At 42.9% G+C, this 27,947-nt stretch overlaps 1 protein-coding gene across 1 annotated transcript in view; it reads left to right on the top strand.

Moving 5' to 3' along the window:
- Positions 1 to 2,521: 2,521 nt before the first annotated feature.
- LOC139457122 (B-cell receptor CD22-like) overlaps positions 2,522 to 27,947 on the top strand; it is a 34,655-nt gene continuing 9,229 nt past the window's right edge. Inside the window, exons 1-11 of the mRNA XM_071238553.1 lie at positions 2,522 to 2,527; positions 3,096 to 3,345; positions 3,978 to 4,172; positions 4,590 to 4,769; positions 5,593 to 5,619; positions 6,997 to 7,308; positions 8,789 to 8,931; positions 17,846 to 18,056; positions 22,879 to 23,196; positions 24,240 to 24,551; positions 25,453 to 25,740. Of these exons, the coding sequence (XP_071094654.1) occupies positions 2,522 to 2,527; positions 3,096 to 3,345; positions 3,978 to 4,172; positions 4,590 to 4,769; positions 5,593 to 5,619; positions 6,997 to 7,308; positions 8,789 to 8,931; positions 17,846 to 18,056; positions 22,879 to 23,196; positions 24,240 to 24,551; positions 25,453 to 25,740 (2,242 nt within the window). The remainder of the gene's footprint in view (positions 2,528 to 3,095; positions 3,346 to 3,977; positions 4,173 to 4,589; positions 4,770 to 5,592; positions 5,620 to 6,996; positions 7,309 to 8,788; positions 8,932 to 17,845; positions 18,057 to 22,878; positions 23,197 to 24,239; positions 24,552 to 25,452; positions 25,741 to 27,947) is intronic.

Below are 27,947 nucleotides of genomic sequence, written 5' to 3'. Positions count from 1 at the left end.
GTAAGTGTTGCAGCCATATCATATATGTTATGTGTTGAAATCTACCCTAAAGATGGGCAAACGATGCTGTGATATCAAGATAATAGAAACTATATTAGCCAGCCTAACACAACGAATTCCCTGGAATCTAGCTTTTGAAATATACATGTACATACAAATTTTATATTTGTCTCTGTGTTGTAAATAACCTATGAAACAGTGGTATATGTTAGTTATTCAAACCTGATATTTACTTCATGTGATACTGACCAGTTTCATTTTGGTTGATTGTGATTGTGACAGAAAGTGACAAAATATACTTATACCAGATCATCCGGTAGGCTGCATACTGTCGGGTGCCTTTTAAAGCATTTGGTTTGTTTATTGAGGCACAGAGCTCACATTGTGCACTTATATCTTTGTACAATGTCTATGAAGAAGACAATAAGATCGTCCAATGTTGAAATATACTATTTTGAATGTTAATGATGTCATCTTTCACCATACTCTAAGAAACATAATTAAATAAAAGTCCTTGTAAATACATCCGCAACGAAGTATAACTACCTAGTTCCAGTAGTGGGCGTCGATATCGGCCCAGTTCTATGTCCAGTGGTAATGAAGCGCATTACTGGGTCACAGTGATGGAAATAGTACACACACGTGCTTAAACATGATTCAGAATCGTATTTGAGGGAAATACACACGAGTATGTTAGCTGTGTACATTTCATGATTCTGGCATAACCATTTCAATGGTATCAGGCTGAGGAAAGTGTTGACGCATAATCTGATACACTTGTCGGTGCACGTGAAATGTACAAATCAATGGACAGGGTAGAAAGAGTGTTTGATATTATTATATGTGTTGAATTACCTTAAAACCGAAAGGGAAGTAAATCAACCAGGAAAACCAGTGTTTATTCTATGCAATATATATCCTGACTCGGGTGAAGTACACAGTTTCCTAAAATGTAAAATTTAGCAGTGTTCAACCTGTTATCAACAAGGGAGGATATCACGTACCACGCCCAAATGCATAACAGTAGACGAAAGGTGATGTCACATTGTTATGCAGTGAATACACCCACAGCAGACAGCCAAAAGTGCTTCCTTCATTCGGACTCTGGTTTAAAGTAATGGACTGCAGTCAACAAAGTAAGACAGAGACGACTCCCTCTTTATCGTTAACCTAGCAAACCTGCGCTGACATGGTCACCCTTTTCTCTTGCTTAAATAACGATATTCAGGAGCTCTGCTTTATGTGAATACATCTACCCCTCACAACTCTGCCCCGACTGTAATTAATATGTAAACTGTGACTCTTCAAAAGTCTACAACATTGCAACTCATTGAAATGCTGCCCCCTTTTACGTGAATGTGACGTCCTGGATCTTTCAGTTGTTGATCATTTGGAGATACCAGTAAATGCCAGCTCGGACCCATCTGTGACTTGGCCAATGTCCGGCAGATGCGTACTGACTGTGACATTATATTTTGGTTGAGGATGCCATACCCGAGCCACTGGTGAAGTAGATATTTTCGTGGAAATGTACGCAATTCTTGGCTTAGGGACTACAGATGGGGAGTCACGCACGGAATATAAAAACTGCAGTATAAAGGTAACACGCGGGATATAACAGTTGCAGTATAAAGGTAACACAGGGGATATAACAGTTGCAGTATGAAGGTAAGACATGGAATATAACAATTGTAATATAAAGGTAACACACGGGATATAACAGTTGCAGTATAAAGGAAACACACGGGATATAATAATAATTGCAGTATAAAGGTAACACACGGGATATAACAATTGCAGTATAAAGGAAACACACGGGATATAACAGTTGCAGTATGAAGGTAAGACATGGAATATCACAATTGCAGTATAAAGGTAACAAACGGGATATAACAGTCGCAGTATAAAGGTAACACACGGGATATAACAGTTGCAATATAAAGGTAACACCCGGGATATAACAGTTGCAGTATAAAGGAAACACACGGGATATAATAATAATTGCAGTATAAAGGTAACACACGGGATATAACAATTGCAGTATAAAGGAAACACACGGGATATAACAGTTGCAGTATGAAGGTAAGACATGGAATATCACAATTGCAGTATAAAGGTAACAAACGGGATATAACAGTCGCAGTATAAAGGTAACACACGGGATATAACAGTTGCAATATAAAGGTAACACACGGGATATAACAGTTGCAGTATAAAGGAAACACACGGGATATAATAATAATTGCAGTATAAAGGTAACACACGGGATATAACAATTGCAGTATAAAGGAAACACACGGGATATAACAGTTGCAGTATGAAGGTAAGACATGGAATATCACAATTGCAGTATAAAGGTAACAAACGGGATATAACAGTCGCAGTATAAAGGTAACACACGGGATATAACAGTTGCAATATAAAGGTAACACACGGGATACAACAGTTGCAGTATAACGGTAACACTCGGGATATAACAGTTGCAGTATAAAGGTAACACACGGGATACAACAGTTGCAGTATGAAGGTAAGACATGAAATATAACAATTGTAATATAAAGGTAACACACGGGATATAACAATTGCAGTATAAAGGTAACACACGGGATGTAACAGTTGCAGTATAAAGGTAACACACGGGATATAACAGTCGCAGTATAAAGGTAACACACGGGATACAACAGTTGCAGTATAAAGGTAACACACGGGATATAACAATTAAAATATGAAATTTCACACGGGGGATAACAATGTTAATATAAAGGTAACGCACGGTAGATAAAAAACGCAAGGTCAGACCAGATATTTGCTAGACACGGCAAACATTCATTGAAACACAAGGGTTGAGACACAGGAGCCCATGCATTGAACCACAAGGGTTGAGACACGAGAGCCCAGACATTGAGACAAGAGTGGTGAGGCACGGGAGCCAATGAATTGGGTCACGAGGGTCGAGACACTTCAGCTCATGTATTGGGACACAAGGGGTGAGACACGAGAGTCTATGCAGTGGTATAGAAGAGGTGAGATACGGGAGCCACTGTATTGGTACACAAGTTGTGAGAAACGATAGCTCATCTCTTTGGACACAATAGGTGAGACACGAGAGCCCATCCATTGTGACACAGGGGTTGAGACAAGGGAACGCAGGTATTGGGACACAAACTGTGGAACCCGGGAGCCCAACCTTTGGAACAGAAGGGGTAAGACCCGGGAGCCCCGACATTGGGACACAAGCTGTCAGATACCTTAGCCCAGACATTGGGACACAAGCTGTGAGACACGAAATCCCAGACATTGGGACACCAGCTGTGAGACACGGGAGCCAATCCTTTGAGACACAAGGTGAGAGACACGGGAGCCCCGACATTTGGACAAAAGGGGTAAGACGCGGGAGCGCATGAATAGGGACACAAGGGGCGAGACATGGGAGCCTAGAGATTTGAACACAAGAACCCTGGTACTGGGACAAAAAGGGTGAGACACAGGACTCCAGGCATATGGACACAAGCTGTGAAACACGAAAGCCCATTCTTTGGGACAGAAGTGGTGAGACACGGGAGCGCATGCTTGGGACACAAAGCGTGAGACAAGGAACCCATCCTGTTTTACCTAGGGGTGAGACACAGAAACCATCACACATTGGGACACAAGAGGTGGGACATTGGGCCTCAGACACGGGAGCCCATCCTTTGGAACAAAAGGGGCGAGACCCGGAAGGCTCAGCATTGGGACACAAGTTGTGAAACACGGGAGTCGACAGATTGTGACACAAGAGGTCAGACACGGGACCTCAGGTATTGGGACACACGGAGTGAGACAAGGGAACACAGGTATTGGGACAAAAGCTGTGGAACCCGGGAGCCCAACCTTTGGAACAGAAGGGGTAAGACCCGGGAGCCCCGACATTGGGACACAAGCTGTCAGATACCTTAGCCCAGACATTGGGACACAAGCTGTGAGACACGAAATCCCAGACATTGGGACACTAGCTGTGAGACACGGGAGCCAATCCTTTGAGACACAAGGTGAGAGACACGGGAGCCCCGACATTGGGACACTAGATGTGAGACACGGGAGCCCCGACATTGGGTCACAAGCTGTGAGACACGAAATCCCAGACATTGTGACACTAGCTGTGAGACACGGGAGCCCATCCTTTGAGACTCAAGGTGAGAGACACGGGAGCCCCGACATTGGGACACTAGATGTGAGACACGAAATCCCAGACATTGGGACACTAGCTGTGAGACAAGGAGCCCATCCTTTGAGACACAAGGTGAGAGACACGGGAGCCCCGACATTGGGACACAAGATGTGAGACACGAAATCCCAGACATTGGGACACTAGCTGTGAGACACGGGAGCCCATCCTTTGAGACACAAGGTGAGAGACACGGGAGCCCCGACATTGGGACACAAGATGTGAGACACGGGAGCCCATCCTTTGAGACACAAGGTGAGAGACACGGGAGCCCCGACATTGGGACACAAGATGTGAGACACGAAATCCCAGACATTGGGACACTAGCTGTGAGACACGGGAGCCCATCCTTTGAGACACAAGAGCCCATCCTTTGAGACACAAGGTGAGAGACACGGGAGCCCCGACATTGGGACACAAGATGTGAGACACGGGAGCCCATCCTTTGAGACACAAGGTGAGAGACACGGGAGCCCCGACATTGGGACACAAGATGTGAGACACGAAATCCCAGGCATTGGGACACTAGCTGTGAGACACGGGAGCCCATCCTTTGAGACACAAGGTGAGAGACACGGGTCACCATGCATTGGAACAAATGAGTTGAGCCACGGGACCTCCGGCATTGCGACACAAAGGGGAGACAAGGAAGAATATGCATTTTGACACATGGTGAGACACGGATGCCCAGACATTGGGACACAATAGGTGATACACAGGAACCCAGCCTTTGAGACACAAGGGGTGAGACACGGGAGCCTATGCACTGGGACAAAAACGACCGGGACATCGGGTATTGCGACACACGAAGTGATACACAGGAACCAAGGTATTGGGACACAAGGGAGTCCATCCATTGGTACACAAGGGGTGAAACTCGGTAGCCCCGATTTTGGGACACAAGGTTCGAGACACTTTAGCTCATGTTTTGAGACAAAAGGGGTGAGACATGGGAGCCCAGACATTGAGACACAAGGATAAAGACACGGGAGCCTATCCCTTGGGACACAAGCTGTGAGACTCGGGAGCGCCCCTCCTTTTAGCACAAGAGGTGAGAAACGGGAGTCCAACCTTTGGGACAAAAGGGGTGAGACATGGGAGCCCAGGCACTGTGACACAAGAGGTAAGGCACGGGAGCCTATGTATTGGTACACAGCTCTAGGTCAATGTGTTCTGCATGAGGTATTGGTACAGTACATGATCTGTGGGTATGGCGAGCGCACATTTATATCTCGCTGTAGATCTGACCTACATATTGCCTCGGCTACCCGGAAGTAAAATACCACTTGAGTACGTCCCGCCGTGTGTGTGTGAGTGTAAGTCTGTCAATGTAGCAGCTATAATGTTTACCTGTGGATATCTCAAAAACATTTCACTTCTGATTCTAGTGAATGTTGGACAGATTCTTCGTACAGGTAAGGGAACTGTTAACTATGATCACAACTGCAGGGGCATATGTCCATGTGTATCTGTTATACTGATAGTATACTGATGTATATACATTACGTGTCATACAACCGATAAACGAAGGCGATAGGTCAGACATTTACGTTAATTACCTCGGTGAAACACGATTGTAGCGACCAGAACTGGGATAAACAGTCCACAATTTCGTAAAACCCCATTTACTGCGGTGATGTTTTCGGTTAGCTCCAAAACGTATGGCGATATATATTCGGAATATAATTTAGTATATATTATTTTGGGGAACCGTACTGAATATGATCTTTTGTATACTTCCATGTTCCATGTTGCAATTGTATGTGTGCGTATGTGTGTATGTGTGTGTTTCGTGTGTATGTGTGTACGTGTATGTTTGTGTGTGTATGTGTATATGTGTGTGTGTGTGTTTGTGTGTATAGTTGTATGTATGTGTATATGTGTGTTTGTGTGTGTATGTGTGCACGTGTGTGTTTGAGTGTGTATATATGTGTGTGTTTGTGTGTGTAATTGTATGTGTGTGTATGTTTGTGTATCTGTGTGTATGTGTGCCCATGTGTGTTTGTGCGTGTTTGTGTATGTAGTTGTGTGTGTGTGTTGGTGTGTGTATGTGTGTGTTTGTTTGTTTGTTTATGCGTAGATGTCTGTGAATGTGTGTGGATGAGTGCATATATGTGTTTCTGTGTGTAGGTGTGTATATGTGTGTATATGTGTGTTTATGTGTGTTTGTTTGTGTGTGTATGTGAGTATTTATGTTTGTGTAAGTGTGTGTTTGTGTGAATATATGTGTGTGTGTGTGTGCTTGTTTGTGTATGTGTGTGTTTGTGTGAATATATGTGTGTATGTGTGTGTGTGTGTGTGTAGGAGTATGCTTGTTTGTTTGTTTATGTGTAGATGTTTGTGAATGTGTGTGGATGAGTGCATATGTGTTTCTGTGCGTAGGTGTGTGTAGGTGTGTATATGTGTGTTTGTGTGCGTGTGTGTGTGTGTGTGTGTGTGTGTGTGTGTGTGTGTGTGTGTGTGTGTGTGTGTGCTTGTTTGTGTATGTGAGTATTTATGTTTGTGTATGTGTGTGTTTGTGTGAATATATGTGTGTGTGTACTTGTTTGTGTGTTGTTTACAGAGATACACTGCCGCTCTAAGATACAGTATTCTGAATCTGAGCCCACCCGTCCTTGTTTTATCCTCGTAATTCTGACCGTCTCCGGACAGGCGCTATGTCCACTAGACCACGGAGGCGGTTCTAATAATACCACCTGACATAATCTACCACCTGAATGGTGTGTGTTCCTCCAGTGTCGGATACTAATTTACCTGGGGTAGTTGTGTACATATTCGTTACACTGTTTCAGAGTCAGCTCCAGTTCTTGCCACCAGCAGACGTGTTCCCGTGGAGGGTGTCAGTTTCAGCATCTTCTGTACACTAGATGCAGCTATCACTTTAATTGCTACCTTCGTGAAGGGTCCTACTTCTACCCAGGGAGGCTGCACATCATCAGACAGCTGTGGGACAGGTGTCTCAGGATACAATGTGAGACTCGACAGTACATCCAGGATCCTGACTCTTGACATAACGTCACTCAATTCCACCAGAGACAGTGGGACATGGAGATGTGAATATAACAATACCGTATCAAATAACATCGCATTGTCACAGGTTGCAGGTATGTTATATATTTGAATCACACGTTGACAGATGGAAACAATCAAACTATGGATAAGTGTGGAACTAATATGAAAGTATATGAAATTGGACAATAGACAACACTTCGTAACTTACAGGAAAGCTGACCGCCTCGGTGGTCTAGTGGTAGAGCGTCCGCCCGGAGAGCGGAAGGTCCGAGGTTCGATCCCCGGCCGCGTCATACTAACAGACGTTAAAAGATGGTACTTGTTGTTACCCTGTCTGGCGCTCGGCATTAAAGGGCTAAAACAAGGACTGGTCGGCTCGGAGTCAGTATACTGTGTCATCACGCAAATCATGGGTTTGGTTTGGTTTGTTTGTTGTTTAACGCCGCACTCAGCAATATTCCAGCTATATGATGGCGGTCTGTCTGGACCAGACAATGCAGTGATTGATATCATGAGCATCGACCCACGCAATAGGGATCGATGACATGCATCAACCAAATCATCGAGCCTAACCACCCGATCCCGTTAGTCGCCTCTTACGACAAGCATAGTCGCCTTTTACGGCAAGCATGTGTTGCTGAAGACCTATTCTATCCCGGATCTTCACGGGAGTATATAACTGGGACACTGGTCACAACAGTGTTAAACTCCAAACAGTCCCGCCCTCAATATCACGAGTCTAGGGTAATCGAACAAATGCAGAAAACCTCACAAATATTTACATTGTTATGACATGATCTTGAGAATTTATATTAATATAATGATTGTTTTAGTTATACCTTTGAGTGTGTGAGGTTATGGGGCATGGGTGTGTGTGGGGAGGGGATATGAATGTTGGTACGGTCAGAAGAAAGGATATGGAGTGTGTGTAGATGCAGGAATTTGGGTATGGGTGTATTTGTGAGTGAGGTTGAGTGTGTGTGTGTGTGTGTGTGTGTGTGTGTGTGTGTGTGTGTGTGTGTGTGTGTGTGTGTGTGTGTGTGTGTGTGTGTGTGTGTGTGTGTGTGTGTGTGTGTGTGTGTGTGTGTGTGTGTGTGTGTGTGTTTCGAGTGAGGGGGAGGGGGATATCTGAATGTTTGGGTGTCTGTTATAGTATGAGCGGGAGAATATTAGAATGATTGATTCTGTGAGTGTGTGCGTGCGTGCGTGCGTGCATTATGTGTTCGTGTTAGTGAATATGTGTATATGTAGATATTAAGAATGGGCATGATTACTTTTTATATTTAATTGTATTTTAATATTTGTTATATCTCAAGGTGTCATTTCGGCCCTGTGACGCCTGGTGTTTGTATTTTTAGTATGTGCTAAATGTTGTATCACTTTGTAACACGTGACACTGTAATAAACTATATTATTATTATTATTATTATTATTATTATTGTTGTTGTTATTATTATATCAGTACATTGTGGTCCTGTGTAGATTCTATTCTTGATTGACTGGGCTGTGTGAACATTGAAGTAGTTTATAGATCTACACCAGAAGCTTATTTGTATCATTCCTTCTTCCCAGCTGTCCTGGACTGGAGCTCTGTGACATTCTCTCCACAACTGACTTCTCTCCCGTCCTCCGTGACCCCACAGAACACTATCTCCGTCACAGTGACCACCCCGTGTGCTGCCCCTGCCGCCGTCATCACATGGCGATACCAACAGGTAGGGAACTGTATGCTCATATTGATGTCTTCGATCATCTTGTATTAGTTACATTAGCATAATGTAATATCATGTGTATGGTCCTTTTATCTTTACCTCACCGTGCATCGTCAACGTATGCTATCCGCCCGACCCTTACAACTGAATCTTTTCTCATAGTCTATTTAACATATCAACATCATTGTCACATTACAAGTTGTACACATATCTAGCCACAACGAAATAAACCTCCCATCCATTGAAAATAATATCGCCGCCCAGCAGCTCCATTTATTAAAACAAGTAGCCTTCATGCTAATCTCTTATCCTGCTGAGAACCGCAATAGCTTGAGATCTTATGATCCCCTAAACAGGATAATTAACCGTAATTAAGAAATACTACGTGTATTACATGGTTTATGAAAACTTTCAAATGAAGAAAACAGAAACTATGATGCTGGAGAAGTTATTCTTTGTTTCAATATATCAGTCGCCAATGTAAATGCAGCTGTTTGCGTTCAAGCTAAGATAGACCGATGATTCCAATATCATGACAATAAAGCACTTTGTTTTCCTTCCTATCATGACAATATAAAACTTTGATTTGACCGGTGACATTCTCACAGCCATGTCTCACATCCTCTTAATTCAAATACACTGCCCGTGTTCGTTGTGATGCAATATTTGTTATTAACATGCTACTTTGAACTAATGGCTACCAGGCATTTATTACACTCAGACGATGTAGCAGTTAATTTAATCTTCACTTCACCATATATACTACTTAAAAGAAGTTAAGGATCACCCGATTCTTTCATAATGGTAAAGTTAATCTGTCATGACATGAGAGATTAACTATAGTAATATGAAAGAATAAGGTGATCCTTAACTTCTTTTGAGTAGTATATATTGCTACATCTTCATCACCATTCTCCTCCATCACCTTATACATGTATATTGACCCACGGCCAACATTGGGAGAGATTATTGGCGATTTTACTTGCGCTTTCCGACATTATGCGAATTTCGCACACGGGGCCGCTAAAGTGTCCTAAAGGAGGGATGTGTCCTAAAGGAGGGGTGTGTCCTAAAAAAGGGGTGTGTCCTAAAGGAGGGATGTGCTTTGAAAGAGGGGTGTGTCCAAAAGGAGGGGTGTGTCCAAAAGGAGGGATGTGTCCTAAAGGAGGGATGTGTCCTAAAGAAGGGATGTGTTTTGAAGGAGGGGTGTGTCCAAAAGGAGGGGTGTGTCCAAAAGGAGGGATGTGTCCTAAAGGAGGGATGTGTCCTTAAGGAGGGATGTGTCCTAAAGGAGGGGTGTGTCCTAAAAAAGGGGTGTGTCCTAAAGGAGGGATGTGCTTTGAAGGAGGGGTGTGTCCTTAAGGAGGGATGTGTCCTAAAGGAGGGATGTGTCCTAAAGGAGGGTTGTGTCCTAAAGGCGGGATGTGTCCTAAAGGAGAGGCAACCTAAGGGGGCGTGAGGGTTGTTTGAATTTTGATACCCGTGAAGATCCGGAGTGGAATAGGTCTTTAGCAACCCATACCGTAAAAGGCGACTATGCTTGTCATAAGAGGCGACTAACCCGATCGGGTGGTCAGGCTCGCTGACTTGGTTGATGCATGTCATCGTATGCCATTTGCGTTGATCGATGCTCATGATGTCAATCACTGGATTGCCTGGTCCAGACTCGACTATTTACAGACCGCCGTAATATAGCTGAAATATTGCGGCGTTAAACAACAAGCAAACAAACTTAAATTTTGAAGTAGTGTGTTATAAGATTAGTGGTGATTTATTTGTGTGGGAAATTATATACGCCTTTGGAGGCCTGCTTGAATTAAAAAGATGCCTTAGGCTTTAAAAGGTTTGTGTATCGTGAGGAGAGTTTGTAATGTAATCTGTCCAGTTGGTTCAGGAGCATCGTCATGCGAAGAGCATGCAGTGTAGTAGGACATGTTCTGGCGTTTCTGTTTGGTTGCAGTGTGCGCATTTGTGTGTAGGTAGTGTAGTGGACCTGAAAGTTAAACATACTGCCTGTGTGGTTGTCCTGCCTGGTGTTGGTGTTCTGTTGGTGTTCTTGTTTATGTTTTTGTAGTCTGTTATCTGGGGTTGAGTTGAAAGTTTGTTGACTCTGTGAATGTATTCTGTTATGTCTTCCTGTGTATCCCTGTGGTCTAAGTAGGTGAGGTTGGTGTGAGAGTTGTAGATGTCATAATTTGTTTGGGGGTAACGCAATAATGTAAGGCAATGCAATATCAGGAACCACAAAAAATATAGCTTTAAACAATAGGGACGAAAGATAAGTTAAATAAAGTTAAGTTACAGTTACGAGCGGAAAGGAAGATAGGTAATAAGACATATCTAGCGAGATTCGTGTGCCGTGCCACTGAAACTGTCCGTGGGGGAGGCGCTTGGGGGTCAGGCGGTCGGCGACCGGCGAGCCGGCTTGTGCCTAATGTCTGATCCCAGATATGTTCGATTCGTAATCCCAAAGTCTGTTCGTGATCCCCAGTTAGTGAATAAGTTGGCTGGTATTGGGCTGTGATGTATATTGCTATCGCAATCCGGCTGTGAGTGCGGTACATGCTATGATCAATGAATGTGTGACTAATGACTGAATGTTCTGCCAAACCTACACTGTGGCCTTGACTGTGGTATTGTAACTTCCAATTCTTCAGACCTCACACCCATCTCCCTCCTCACCTCTCACCCCTATCACCCCATCCTCATCACTCATCCCATCCTCATCTATCACCCCCTCCTCATCTCTCACCCAACCTCACCTCTCACCCCCTCCTCATCACTCACCCCATCCTCATCTATCACCCCCTTCTCATCTCTCACCCTACCTCACCTCTCACCCCCTTCTCATATCTCACCCTACCTAACCTCTCACCCCCTCCTCATCACTCACCCCATCCTTATATATCACCCCCTCCTCATCTCTCACCCTACCTCACCTCTCACCCCCTCCGTACCCCTCAGACCCTCCTCATCTCACACCCTACCTCACCTCTCACCCCTCCTCATCTCTCGCCCCATCCTCATCTATCACCTCCTCCTCACCTCTCACCCTACCTCACCTCTCACCCCCTTCTCATATCTCACCCTACCTAACCTCTCACCCCCTCCTCATCACTCACCCCATCCTTATATATCACCCCCTCCTCATCTCTCACCCTACCTCACCTCTCACCCCCTCCGTACCCCTCAGACCCTCCTCATCTCACACCCTACCTCACCTCTCACCCCTCCTCATCTCTCGCCCCATCCTCATCTATCACCCCCTCCTCATCTCTCACCATACCTCACCTCTCACCCCTCCGTACCTCTCACCCCCTCCTCATCTCTCACCCTACCTCACCTCTCACCCCCTCAGACCCGCCTCATCTCTAACCCTACCTCACCTCTCACCCCCTCCTCATCTCTCGCCCCATCCTCATCTATCACCCCCTCCTCATCTCTCACCCTACCTCACATGTCACACATTCCTCACATCTCACCCCCTCCTTACCTCTCAGACCCTCCACACCTCTCATCTCTCACCCCCACCACCCCCCTCCCTCACCTCTCACACCTACCTCACATCTCACCCCCTCCTTACCTCTCAGACCCGCCTCATCTCTAACCCTACCTCACCTCTCACCCCCTCCTCATCTCTCGCCCCATCCTCATCTATCACCCTCTCCTCATCTCTCACCCTACCTCACATGTCACACATTCCTCACATCTCACCCCCTCCTTACCTCTCAGACCCTCCACACCTCTCATCTCTCACCCCCCCCCCCCCCCCCCCCCCGTCCCTCACCTCTCACACCTACCTCACATCTCACCCCCTCCTTACCTCTCAGACCCTCCTTACCTCTCACCCCCTCCTCATCTCTCACCTCCTCCACACCTCTCGCACCCACCTCACCTCCCACCCCCAATTCACCTCTCATCCCTACCTCACTCCTCACCCTTTTTGTTGTTGTTGCTTTACGTGTTTAAGAGATCGCCATCTGCCTTAGCAATTTCGACTGACCTGTCCCTCTTTGAGACTTATGTTTGTGAGTAGGGTACACATACACAGTTTTGGTATTCATATAATTTCTGTTTTTGCATAGTTTTATTTTTATCTTTGGCTGCTCTTTTATACAATTTCGAGTAGCCGTCCTTCTCTCAGAAATAGTGTGGCCTTCGCTATTGCATCTCTTGGCTTGGCTAGATCTTCGACAGATAGCGGATCTAACTACAATTCTTCTTTTAGCCGAAGCCATGCCGGGGCATGGTCTTGACATTCCAATAACAAGTGAGCAATAGATTATAGTTGATTTGCAAGAAGGACAAGCCTTGTTATAGTGCTCTTTGTGACTGAGTCTGAGGCATCAACTTTCCTTTCATTTGAGTATGGCTATGGCTTTTGGCGGATCTTGGGTTGAATGATGTGAAGCCATCTGCCGAGTTTACTCGCGTCCCACTGGGGTTGCCATCTTTGGGCTATTGAGGCTTTGATTTTGATTTTTATGTCTAGTTTACTTTAGGGTATTGAGCTGGCTTCGCCAGTGTGTCTGCTTTTTCATTTCCATGAATACCTATGTAATAGGGGATCCAACATAGCTCCACCTGTTGCCTTTGGTCCGATAGTTTTGTTTAGTTGCATAGAATATCATTGACTGTATTTGGTCTGGAGTTTGAGTTCCTGCCGCTGATGGCTTGAAATGAAGTGTCTGATTGGATGCTTTGCCTCCGGTAGTTCCGGTATGAGTTTGAGTGCATGATGAATTGCCTCCAATTCAGCAGTGAATACTGACTGACGATCAGGCAAGCGAACTGAAAGTGCTTGGGGTTTGGAGCTGTGGATATAGAGCCCGTAACCAGCGTTGTTGATAGGATTCTTGGATACATCAGTGTATATATATATTGGGGTGACTTCGGATGTTAAAGCAGTGTCAACTTTGGCATATTTTAAAGCCCTGGGAGGGTGTGACCTTTGTAGTGACTTTCTGGTGGCTGAATGTCATCACAATTGTGACTCCGGATGAGTACTATTATCCCAGATGGCTTTAGTGGGGGATTTTCCTGAGCTGTTTTTCATCTCGAGTGTTTGTGTCCTGCCATATCTTTTTCATATTCATTTTCACCAGAATATTGCCTGCTCTCTTCTTAGTTTAAATGGAAGTTCTCCTGTTTCTACTTTCTACAAAAAGTTATATCAATCATGTCAACAACTGATAAAAATACTCTAAAAAATCTATCAATGTTCATTTATAATGCTATTTTAATTAGAATAAGACCTGTTAAACATATCCGTAACCACTCGTGAGAACAACATTGCACTATGGGCCTGAGGCCTTTCAGTATGGAATTAAACTTATCCTTAACCTACTTGTGGTGCTTCTCGTGAAGTGCCTGTTGCTGAACCCATGGCCAGCATTAGGGCTTTGTATTGTATTCTGTCGAGGCAGCTCAAGACAGTATTTTCTTATTTTTTAATATTTTTATTTCAATTCACTAGACATAAATGTAACATAAGTACATGTGTATATATACGTGTAGCAATTCATAGAATCTTAAAATATGATCAGATGTGGGTGTGTATATATATTGATTGGCTGAAAAATTATATTAAGTAGACTGATAATTCCTTCCATTTTCTGTCAAATCTATTAATACTACTATTTTTCATTGCGATATTTTTTTTCTATTTTACATACATCTTTCAATATTTTTAGACCGCCTCGGTGGTCTAGTGGTAGAGCGTTCACCCGGAGAGCGGAAGGTCCGGGGTTCGACCCCCGGCCGCGTCATACCAATAGACGTTAAAAGATGGTACTTGTTACCCTGTCTGGCGCTCGGCATTAAGGGGCTAAAACAAGGACTCGTCGGCTCGGAGTCAGTATACTGTGTCTGAGTGGGGTATTCGAGTTAAACTGCGGCATGGTATCTCAGTGAGCTAGCACTATAAATCGGCATCAGTCCGGACTAGTACAAGCAGCCACACAAACACACACACGTACATGCACGTCGCTATATAAGTGCAATAATCTTGGACGCGACGTTAAACCCCATTTCACCTCACCACACCTCAATATTTTTATGAAAAAAGGAAAGCATAATGGAGTTTTCTTAACGCTTGACTGGTGAATATATTGTTATATAAGAAGAATATATAAGAAGAATTATATGGTTGAAAAGGTAGTTGTTGTTAATGTAGCAAAATAACTTATCCAGAATGGTAATATGAATATCCTATGAAAGTTTCGAGTTTAGGTACCTTTCAATTTCTAACCAAAATCCCTCTATCAAAACGTATTCTGCATACAAATGGTATAAGTTTTCAGATTCAGAGACATAAATGAGCATATATATATATCATCATCCATTAACTTCATTATTAATAATTCATTTTTGGTATAAGGAGCTCTATTTATGAATCTGTACTGGAAATCTATTAGTTTAACATCATTGGTACACAAACGACAATTAGAGAAAACATTATTCCATAAAATGCCTTGATTAAGTTCATTTTCCCATTTATCACACATCAGAGGAAATATAGTTGTAGCTATAAGTTTATCATATAATACTCTGGAGCCCTTTATTCTTATCAACAAGTCTCTAAAAACTATATTGATGTATAAATTAGCTGCCTCAATGTGCCCCAATATGTGCCTACGTTCAGGGCTTTTTGACATCTGTTTTCCGCATATTCTATATGTTTGCGCCAAGTGAGGTGTTGATCACCCCTAGAAATATTGCCAAATTTTTGGAATTTGATTGGTTCGCCTTTTATGGAGGGATGGGGAATCATAGCATCTTTCCCCCTGCGTTTGGATAGAACTCCAACAGATTTTCTCACTTGAAAGGGTGAACCCAATTTATTGCACCATTGATCTACCTACGTTCAGGGCTAACTGGAGTTTTTTGCAGATTTGTGAAATATCTCTGTGCTTTACTCACATTTACTCACAAGTTTAGGTAGGAGGGTTGATGTCATCAAAAAAATAATTGATTGATCTTGATGTTAAACAGGATTGGGCTTATAATGCTGCCTTCTGGTGTGCTATTGTCCTATGACATAGGATCCGATAGATTGTTCCCCATTTTAACTAAAAGAGACCTGTCGTGCAGGAAGCTGCACATGAAGTTTGCCATGTTCCCTTCTACTCAATTTTGTGCTAGTTTTGTGAGGAGTTTGTCATGCCATACCATGTCGGAGGCTTTGCCGAAGTCCAGATACGAGGGGTGTTCATTAAAGATTTCCCCTAAACCACTTAGGGTTATCATATTTAGTTGAAATTTTACATGTGTAGTGATACATGTATCTATGGGTTATGTCTGAATTTGCAGCACCGAACTATTAATCTTACCACTTTTACAGGTGTTATGATCGATTAGGGTGTGACAATGGAGCCAGTAGAATACCGAGCAGTGATTAGATTTTTATATTTGAAAGGTCGCACACAAAAAGAAACTTTCGATGAAATTAAAGCAATTTATGGGGAAGATGCCCAATCATATGACGTTGTTAAACACTTGCATCGCCAGTTCAAGTGTGGTCAGACATCTGTGGAAACAGCTGCCATTCCTGGTCGCCCCCATTCAGCCATTGATGAGGACACTATCCATCAAGTGGAGACCGCCATTTTGGCAGACCGACGTATAACTGTTCGCCAGTTAGCACAAGATGTCAAGATCAGTGTAGGGTCTGTGGAAAAAAACATCCATGATAATTTGAACATGCATAAGGTGTCTGCACGATGGATTCCCAGGTTGCTCACACCTTTCCAAAAGCGGGAACGAGTCAATTGCTCAAAGGATCTTTTGGACAGGTGCCAAAAAAAACAGTCAAACTTTTTTGACAGACTTATCACATAGGATGAAACATGGGTCCATCACTATGATCCTGAGTCTTAAGTGCAGTCGATGCAATGGAAGCATGTGGAGTCACCAACCCTCTGCAGGCAAGGTCATGCTCACGGTGCTTTGGGACCAGCACGGAGTAGTGATGATGGATTTCTTGGCAAAGGGTACCACAATTACAGGAGCTTATTATGTTTCACTGCTGCGGAAATTGCGGGACGCTATCAAGCTTAAGAGGCGTGGCATGCTGACCAAGGGTGTCCGTCTCCTGCAAGACAATGCTCCAGTACACAACTCTCATGTTGCCCAGACAGAAGCGCATTCCTGTGGCTATGAAATCCTTCCACATCCTCCTTACTCTCCTGACCTTGCACCATCTGACTTCCACCTCGTTCCAACCATGAAGTCATTTTTGAAGGGAAAACGTTTCACAGGTGATGAAACACTGATGTCTGAAGTCAAGTCCTGGTTTGAGACGCAAAATGAGGGCTTTTTAAAGCGAGGTCTCCATAGTTGCATAAAACTATGGGAGAAGTGTGTAATTGTTAGTGGTTCCTATGTGGAGAAAGACTAAAACCTATGCCAAGTTTTATTCCACTAGGTCCATCGGAAGTGGGTCAGGGGAAATCTTTAATGAACACCCCTCGTATACTGTTGCCCGGTATTGTCTGTTTAATTGAGCTTTTTTTCATATCCCCGTCCTTCCGAACAGTAATCTTCCTCTCGGGGATCCTGTCCATCAGGCCAGGTCCAGACAACCAGCACTCTGTCTCTACCAGGAAACACAGACAGTCTCTCTAAATACTGTTTTGTGTTTACAGGATGTGAGTGGCGCCCCTCCCAGCAGTACATCTTCCTCCCAGGGATCATGTCCATCAGGCCAGGTCCAGATCACCAACACTCTGTCTTTACCAGGAAACACAGCCGGTCTCTCTAACTACTGTTTTGTGTTTATAGGGTGTGAGTGGCATCCCTCCCAGCAGTACATCTTCCTCCCAGGGATCATGTCCATCAGGCCAGGTCCTGACAACCAACACTCTGTCTTTACCAGGAAACACAGCCGGTCTCTCTAACTACTGTTTTGTGTTTATAGGGTGTGAGTGGCGTCCCTCCCAGCAGTGCATCTTCCTCCCAGGGATCATGTCCATCAGGCCAGGTCCAGACAACCAACACTCTGTCTTTACCAGGAAACACAGCCGGTCTCTACAACAGACAGGTGTCTCTCACTGTCAGTGTGGAACACGACTCCTTTGACCCGCCCACGTACACAATGTCTGTCACGTCAAACACAATACAGTTCCCTGGTGAGTAGAGCACGTGTTAAGTCTGTATCGACACTACTACAACTGCTACCTTGATAGGTAATAGAATTGCCCTTCATAGGGTTGAAATGTATTTGATTAAATTGTTATGGATATAATCATGTTATCGTTGGTTAACGTTTTAGAATATATGTTGATGCAAATATACATTTTAATAGTATGTTGACAGGCCTTAATGTATAAATATACAGCGCTCAGTAGTTAGTTAGAATAGTGCATTAGAATCACATTAAAGTGAACTGCGACATACAATAATTTGTCTTTACGTAACTGCAGACCCACGAAGATCCGGGGTAGAATAGGTTTTCTGCAACCCATGCCTGCCGTAAAAGGCGACTATGCTTGTCGTAAGAGGCGACTAACGGGATCGGGTGGTCAGGCTCGCTGACTTGATTGATGCAAGTCATCGTATCGCAATTGCGTGGGTCGATGCTCCTCATATCAATCGCTGTATTGTCTGGTCCATAATCGATTATTTACAGACTGTAATAGCTGGAATATTGCTGAGTGCGGCGTTAAACGACAAACAAACAAACAAACGTAACTGCAAACAAGTAATAATTGGAATGTCCTCTTTTTCCCCAAACCACCTTGCCGTGTCTTGCTATTCATGCAGACAAAGGTTTTGAATATCCAACATTTGCGTAAATGATTGTGAAAGTGAGTTATGATAACTTAATCAGATGTTTCTAAAATCAGTAGGGTGCCCATATTTAACGTCCGATCAACCTCAGGAAAAATTTCACATGGGGTGCAATCCCTAAGACATGCTTGTGTTTTTCAGGCATCGTGTGAATGTAATTGGATGCTGGATGAAAACATAAGACTGAACTCGTAACTTATATTTTAAAAAAAGATATCCATGATCTGTTTTATTCTCAATGATGGAGATAGAAATAGTTCGTGTTTTTCTACAAATGAACGGACATTTAACTCGAATGTGATAGGATACGTATGGAATCCCAGAAGGGACATTGTCGCGTTTGTCGCATTGTCGCGTTGTCGCCCTTACAAAAGCAAGCAAAATGAGTCGACATAAACCATAGCGACATTTTGACCATGTTGCATTGTCGTGCTTTGACTAATGTGTTTTACTTTTCCAAATGCCGACATTGCGACAACGAAAACGCAACATTTTTCAAGGTGACAATATGTCGCATTGTCGCCCCGTCTAAAATGTGTGAAAAAGAAGTTAAAATGCGCGACAACGCGACTTAATCACAATGTCGAATAGTCGCGCGGAGTAATGGTGCGCGCCTGTAGTAGGTGAAATAATCTACGCTTGCTCAGAAATGGTTATGCCCTGTCAAAACTCAAGTGGTCTTTTGTAAGCTTATATGGTTCTAAATCCGAAGAACCAATGACAATGTGTTCCTGTTTTCAAAATTCAAACAAATCTCTCTAGGTTACTTTAGAAATTGTATTATACATTGTGACTGTCAGTGTCGGTTTTTTTAAAACTAAAACATGTTTTAACAGCAAGTGACCAACTTCATTCATATTTAATGTAATTCCGATCTCCAACAACTTCAGCATCAAATCGATGAGAGGAACACGACTGACCCAGTGTTTTTGCGTCTCATAGACGTACCAGAAAACTATGATCGTGGGTTCGAATCCAAGCACCATAAACATGCACCACTTAGAGTTTTCTTTCTTCAGTGAATAACTGAAAAAAAGTATTGTTCAAAACGGCGTTAACCCAAACCCGCTCACTCGCTCAAATCAATGATGTGCAGAGTGGCGCCCCTTAGGCGTGCCAGAAACCCATGATCGTGAGTTCAATTTACCAATTCGTCTTGACTCTATATATATGGTTTTGACCTACCATATTTCCTTGATTAAACGCCTGGTAGTTTATTTCTTTCAGACACTCTTTCTTTCAGACACTCTTTATCGCCGGTGTTTAATCGCAAAGATAACAATGGGGATGAAATATACCCTGCGTTTAATCGAGAACACGGCGTTTATTCGAGTCCCGGCATTTATTTGAGGAAATCACTTCCGTCTTTCCTCACATAAGCTGACTCGCAGTGACTTCACTGAAATACTGTTCAGAGCTGCGCTTCAAACAATACTCTCTCACTCGTAATATCCCTTTTGATGAAATTACGCTCAGAGAGCTTGGTAAATTAAGAACCTATTTCGCAATAATGTTTTTGTGATGTCTATATTTGAATTCTTTATGCCCTCATTCATCAAACTTCAGATAACGGACGACTCTTTAACCCACACACCGACTTTGCTCATTTGTAATTGTTGTGACTGAGTTCCATCCCTAGGCGCATTCATCTCTATATCCTAGATCATGTTTTGTTAAGATTATGAAAATAAACAACAGCAAATAAAAGCGTGACAATGCGACAATGTGACATGTTGATGAAATGTCGCGTTGTTGCACTTTGTAAAAATATCAAAAATACATTGTGTGCAGTAATTAATATAAACGCGACAATGCGACAACGCGACATTTTTATGAAGTGTCATGTTGTCACATTGTCGAGTTATCACGCTTTGTTAAAATATTGAAAAAATGCAGTAATTAATAAAAGTGCCACAATGCAACAGCGCAACATCGAGACAGTTTTAGGAAATTCCTCGTTGTTGCATTATCGTGATGTCGTGCTTTTACAAAACGAATCGTATGTTCGCATGTGCTCTTTAGTAGAGAATGGATTGTTTGATTTTATTGGCTGAATGTGAACTGGCTCCTAATCTTATGGAGACAAACTGAACTGGATCAAATTTGGCCTTTTTTAAGACATTTTTATATGTCAGTGTATTTTGTGTATTCCGTAGTACTTGCATAAGTATACATAGTAATTAGGTCAACTGTCATTTGGTTGGTTGAATTTGACATCACTCCTAATCTTGCAAACTGAACAGACCTTGGGTTTAATATTTTAATATATCTGTGTATACCAGGCCATTTGAACACTTGCATTTTAGTATTATGATCTGTGTATGTGTGTGTATTGAGTATTAATATGATGAATGGAGATAAGGGGGCCATACGTATATACCTGTATTAGTCCTTCAGGTGCCTGTTTAATAGAGTATATTATTGCCTCAAGTAGGATGTTTACATGGTGTTTTGATCTGGTTGTTGAACTGCCAATGCTCCTGGGGGTATTTTATGTTTGACCCTTATTAAGCAAACCACTTTGGACAGTTTGCTGTCATACGAAGACAATACATGGACAATGACAAATGACAACGTAATGGGAACATGGTATCTTGTATGTCCACCATTACCGTCAAGTACTGCCTCTTCAAGTGCTCCTACCCAGGGACGAAGCGAGATCACACGTTCGGCCTCTAGTGCATGTGGAACAGCTTCTTTGTTTCATGATGACTTTGTGTACCCGGTGATCAAGCTCTAGAGGGCCACAGGAGGACATTCACATTGTGGTTTAATAGGAATTTTACGTGGTGTGGCATTGTGATGTTCAAAGAAAACATAACAGTCTCATAATGGGAACAATGTACGGTGTCATTGCCTTGTTCTTGCACCAGGTTTATTATACCAGTGTTGACGACAATCCTCCACATCATTGTATTGCTAACCTCCCGAGAGCTTTTGGCAGCGCAACGATCATGGCTACCGTTCCCCATCGCTTCTTACGCCTCACTCTGCGTTCTTGACACCACTGACGTCGCCGTTGACGATATTGTTGCATCAAAACACCTCTGGGAGGTAGTCTGACTTGCCTAAAGAATGCGACGGCTTCACGCCGTCTTAGCCTTTGCAGTTCTAAATTTTTGCCGAATAGGATGCTGTTTCTCGCAAATGAAGCAACTATATGACGCGTTCCTCGGCAGTCATTATAACACGGGGTCGGTTGGGTAATAGCAACTCTTCACATATCGTTTACACTTTTCATATATTTATATCAATATCACGTATGTGTTTCTTTTTTATGACTTTATCTGTCTTGATTGCTGAGCTAACATGACGATTGAAGATTTATCACAAACAAAATTGTATTTAAGCCCTTAAGTACGTTCACGGTGGGCAATAGTGCCTTCTTCTTGAAAGACAAAACGCGAACCTGCATGACGTGCAAACTACTGGCGCCAGTATGTTGTCAGTAGTACTCTTCAGATACCCTTACATGGCATTCTGGCAGTCAAATTCATCCCAGCCCATATCATTACAGACCCAACCCCAAATCCGTCACGCTGCCTAACGTTTAAGTTCGTATGACGCCCGCTAGGACGCCTCCGGACACGTAAATATGTGAATCTGGGCTCATCTGACAACATTGATGATTCGTCCGGTGTGTATTTGCTATAGTAGTACACATTCAGCCAATCAAAACAAATAATTCATTCGACACGAAAGAGCACATGCGGAAACTTTTGACATCAACTTGTTGCGATGTGGCATTGTGGCGTTGTTATGCTTATAGTAATTATTGCATTTTTGAATATTTTAACAAAGTGCGATAACACAACAATGTGACAAAACGACATTTCATCACCAACAATTCAAATATATGAAACAATTTCAAAAAGCAACGATGAAAGATTTGTTTTAAAGTAACACACATTGCCTTAGTTATTTTGGGTTTAGAACCACTGGAGTTTTCTGCGCATGCGTAGACTAGTTCATTTGCTCCCCATGCGCACCATTAATCAAAAAGAGAGAGAGAACACGACAATGCGACAGCGTGATAATGTCCCTCTAGGATTCCATAAACACGTGCAAACTGTAAGAGATCATAAATACTGAAACATATTATATTGATACAATAGATACCACCACAAAGACACAGAGATCAAGTAAAACTTGCTATTACAGTTCTGGTAACCTCTGTGACATTGCTAAACATCAGCTCTGATAATGAGAAGTTAGAACAAGCAGCGGGTCAATCCATGACCTTGACCTGTGTGACCTCAGCCAGCTTCCCGACTTCAACTGTGACATGGGTAACCTTGCCACCAGGAACCACTCCTACAGTCAGCACAGAGACGACATCTGGTGTCCTGGTGAAGACAACAAGCTCCGTCACATTCAATGTCAGTAGGACTGACCAGGGGAGGAGCATTCACTGTCAGGCTGAAAACATCAACGGCCAGACATCCCCACAGTCTAACAGAGCAACACTGGAGGTTTGGTGTAAGTAGACATAGTCCAACAGAGCCACACTGGATGTTTGGTAAAAGTAGACACAGTCTGACAGAGCCACACTGGAGGTTTGGTGTCAGTAGACCCGATCTAATATAACTTCACAAGTGGTTTGGTAAAATTTGACACAGTCTAAAAGATTCACGCTATAGGTTTGGTGTAAGTGGACCCAAACGAACAGAGGTACACTGGTGTATTGGTCAAAGTAGACACAGTCTAACAGAGCAACACTGGGGGTTTGTCGTAAGGTGACCCAATCTAACAGAGACATACATGATGTTAAGTGTAAGTAGAAACAGTCCCAGTTTAACAGATACAGAGCCCCACTGGTGGTTTGGTGTAATAGACACAGGACGACAGGGCTACATTGGAGGTTTGGTGTAAGAAGAAACAGTTTAACAGTGCCATCCCGGAGGTTTGTTGTAAGTGGACCCACTCTAGGAGATACACACTGTATGAATTTATGTAAGTAGATCCAATTTAACATAACTGCACTTGTAGTTTGGTAAAGTAGGTGTAAAGTTTGGTGTAAGTTGGCCAAGTCCACCAGATACACATTGGAAGGTCGGTGCAGGTGGACTCAGTCTCACAGAGCCACATTGGAGGTTTGTTGTAAGTAGAACCACTCTAACATAGCCAGAAGTGGATGAAACATCAACCTAGGGCAGAAATGCTTTGATACAAAAAGAAACAAAAACAATGAACTTCATAAGTTACTAAGGATCCTCTCATATGATATGATAAGGGTGTAATTAATACATTGATATATCGGTAATACTACTTGGTGCTTAGGGAGGGGAATGAGAACTGACAGGTATGAAACGTTGACATAAAGCAAAAGGTATGCATTTTACCATTCTGAATGGTTTATACTAGTGATACTAAGGCTTTGGTGCATTGTAACTACAGTGTAAAATGTAAAAAAAAAACCATACCAACATTTACACACTTTAAATATTCTTTCAGGAACCATTACCTCAACATATAAACATTTAGTCAATACAGTCATGATTATTCTACATTCTTGTCATCAGACGGACCCGACACAAACCAGGTGAGAGTAACAAAACCAGCAAACACCGTGGTGGCAGAGGACCGTGACCTGACCCTGACCTGTGAGACCTTGACCTCTGTATCTCCTGGAGCGACCTTCACCTGGGACTACAGTGATGGGTCTGGCATAGCAGGAGGAAGTACGGGATCTGTGACAGGATCAACAAGTACCACGTGGTCTCAGACTCGGACATTCCGTCCTGTCAGGAGCAAGACAGATGTCAGGTGCAGTGTGAGAAACACCAGGACAGCAGTGGCGGTCACCAAGACTCTGTCACTCGGGGATGTCAAGTGTAAGTTGATTTACATCACGTCCAGTTCATGTTCCACACCATTATCTTCATGTGTTTGTGTGAATATGCTTTCATATTTTTCGTCAATCACAGACATGTTAAGCCAGTAAACCAAATAGACAGGGGTTAGAGTATATGAGGCGAAGTAGTGCCATGCAATATTAAATGAAGTAAAGTCTATTGTAGACCAAACGTATTCGAAATTGTGCTTTGATATTCTGAGTGAGTGAGTGAGTGAGTGAGTTGGTTTTAACACCGCTTTTAACAGTATCAAAGTTACATCGCGCCGTGTCATCTTAATGTGGGAGGAAAGCCCGGAGTGATGCAGATCTCAGACATTTACCCCTTCAGTGAGGGTGCTGAGAGACCTAGAAACATAATCTGGGCTAACCGGGATTCGAAACCACAATCATAGATTTCTGGCGTGCCCAAAGGACGCAACACAGCACGGCGAACCATGGCTCCTACGACAACTGGGCTACCCGCGCCCCCTTGACATTCTGAGTGTAGAATAGTTCAATAAATCACATTCTATCATTCACGGCACACCGGTTATGACAAAACTGACAATGCTCATCCTCTTCAAACTTCAATAACTACCGAACGGTGATATGAAACTATTGATAGCTCATCAAAGTGGCCTTGCGACGAACAGCTCAATTTTATGTTTATTTGGTTACAAACGTAATTGTTTTAATGTCAGATCTCCACTACAGATTCTACAGACCCACTTCCAGGCCGCCCTTCTGTCCAGGATTTCACCTTTGTGATGTATATATAAACTTACATGATGCTCGTCTTTTGTTTCTACAGACCCACCTCCAGGTCGTCCTACAGTCCAGGATTTCACCTTTGTGGTGTATATATAAACTTACATGATGCTCGTCATTTGTTTTTACAGACCCATCTCCAGGCCGCCCTACAGTCCAGGATTTCACCTCTGTTATGTATGCTGGAGTCCAGAAGACCATCAGGTGCACAGTGACAGGAGGCAACCCTCTGGCTTTCATCACGTGGTCCTGTTACAACACCAGCAACACAGGCAGTGAGTCCAGCACGGAGGGAACCAAGACATCCTCACTCACCTTCCTGGTCACTAAACACCAGAATTCCAGACAGTGTCAGTGTCAAGCAACGTGGATGTATGGAGGATACAATGAGACTGTGACACAGACGTTTACTGTCTATTGTAAGTATTGTGTTAGATGTGTAAATACATAAGACAGATACGGTCTTTAACAGGTGCTTAAGAGGTTCCGTACTGTGGTTATGTGGACTTAGTATTGTCATTCTGAACTCATATAAACTAAACAACCTCTCTTCAAAATGGAGAAAAACGTCACATGTATATGGTTGGCATATGAGTGGGTGAGTAGGTGAGTGAGTTGGGTTTAACGCCGATTTTAACCTTATTCCAGTTATATCATGGCGTGTCAGCTTAATGTGGGAGGAAAGCCCGAAGTGATGCAGGTCTCAGACGTTTACCACTTTGGTGAAACCCACGAGCACAGGTATAGTACTGACAAACCTAGAAACATAATCGGGGCGAACCGGGATTTGAACCCATAACCAAAGGTTTCTGGCGTGCCCAAGGGACGCAATTCTGCACAGCGAATCACGGCGCCTTAAACTACTGGGCCACTCGTGCCCCCGGCTGGCATATGACGACACCATGCTTTGCTTATACTACTGTGTACTATTCTCATGATGAGGAACTTGTCAATAAGTGATTATGAGTAAATATAAGTTGCAGATACTCACTTCATGTTCACAATACATTACAAATCACAAATATCCTCATGTCACAAACCTCTGCACTCAAATAAATAGCTTCACAATATCAAATTCTGTTAAGTGTAGATGAGAGGCGAGTCATGTCACATGCTGATTGTTTTATTTTATTGATGTTTGAATGATACAAGAAAATTTTAATTATAGATAAGTAAATAAACCCGACAAAACCCTTTCCTCATTCATACAAGAATACATGTCGATTGTCATGAGCATGTGTTGATGATTCACTATCAAACTGCGAAAAGGTGAACATATCTTACTCCACGGGCGAAACCCACAAACACATGTTATATTAACGCCTGTGGTTAAAACACGAGTTGTAATAAAAACGGTTTCTAACTTTTCACATTCTCGTAATTCAACGTTGAAAACAGCTGCTATTGTCAGTATAAAGGTGGTGTATTTATACAACATTCGGAACTGATGATTCAACCATACTGTTCACTCCAGGAACACACTGGCAATACAGCGTGACGTTTTCTCCGAGAAAGGATAAGATGCCGATTCTAAAAGCATGTTGATAATAGCATGTATGTACACAAGCATCCACATCTGCATTCTACGGAAAATCTGGCTTCAAACTCGGTTCAATGTTGATGAACCTGAGAAAAGTCCGCACGATGATCGCCTGTGATGTCATACACGTCAGCAGATGGTTTCTCTGCTGTGAAATTTAAATAACAGCATCTGTTCCGAATAATATTCATAATATATTAATAATATATATTATATATAATATATATTATATTCGAGATTGCATCCTTTGGCATGAGGACGACATTTCTAGCGATTGTTCACTTGGTCCAAGGGGCGCTACTTTCAAGTTCAAGGTCGTGAGGTCGTGATGCCCTTTAGACATAATACTTTGTTTATTAGCGATGTTATGGACCTCTATAATGCCAGGATGCTTGCACAACTACTAGGTGTATACTCTATTTATTTGTTTCGCGAGTTCTGCGAAGGATCATAGGCAACAGCAAAAACATGGACGTGTCATATTCAAGTAAATTATGTCAAAAATGCAGTTTTCAGATGTATGCGTAGTTTGTCTATGGATCACTTGTTTTGTGAAACATAGCAGTGTCTATCGGGAGTAGAGACGTTGCTAAGGCCCAAAACGTAAAATACAATGATACACACAGGTGAACAGTTCACTTGTCTTTGCATGTGTTTGTGACGGGTGGCACTGGTTGGGCAGGATACGCTCATAATTTCGCGAACACCTAGTACCATGACTATTTGATAGTGAATCATGAACACATGTTTTGGCAGAGATTTATGAATATGGAAAGGGGCTTGTCGCTTTTATTGTTATATAAATGGGGTATCTAAAGAAATCAAGTGCAATATGTCAACCATTCAGTTTTGATATGCATACATATTGTACGCAGACTATGAAAGTCTGGGGTTTAGTGATAGTTAGAAGGATCTATCCGTCTTGGAGTAAACTAAGCCTATTCGAATGACTATCTGATGGCTAGAACTGGTCCGTTCCGTACGTGTTGTTATGACAGTCGTTTGCATATACACCTGACAATGTATCACACTGTGCATCCCTGACACACATCCACCAGACAAACCCACCACAACTAACCCAGGTAC

This window comes from Haliotis cracherodii, unplaced genomic scaffold, assembly GCF_022045235.1.
Source record: "Haliotis cracherodii isolate W230 unplaced genomic scaffold, xgHalCrac1.p SCAF_12, whole genome shotgun sequence".
Classification (NCBI taxonomy): Eukaryota; Metazoa; Mollusca; class Gastropoda; order Lepetellida; family Haliotidae; genus Haliotis; species Haliotis cracherodii.
Note: the sequence above shows the minus strand (reverse complement) of the source record. Positions and strands in the feature narration are given on the sequence as shown.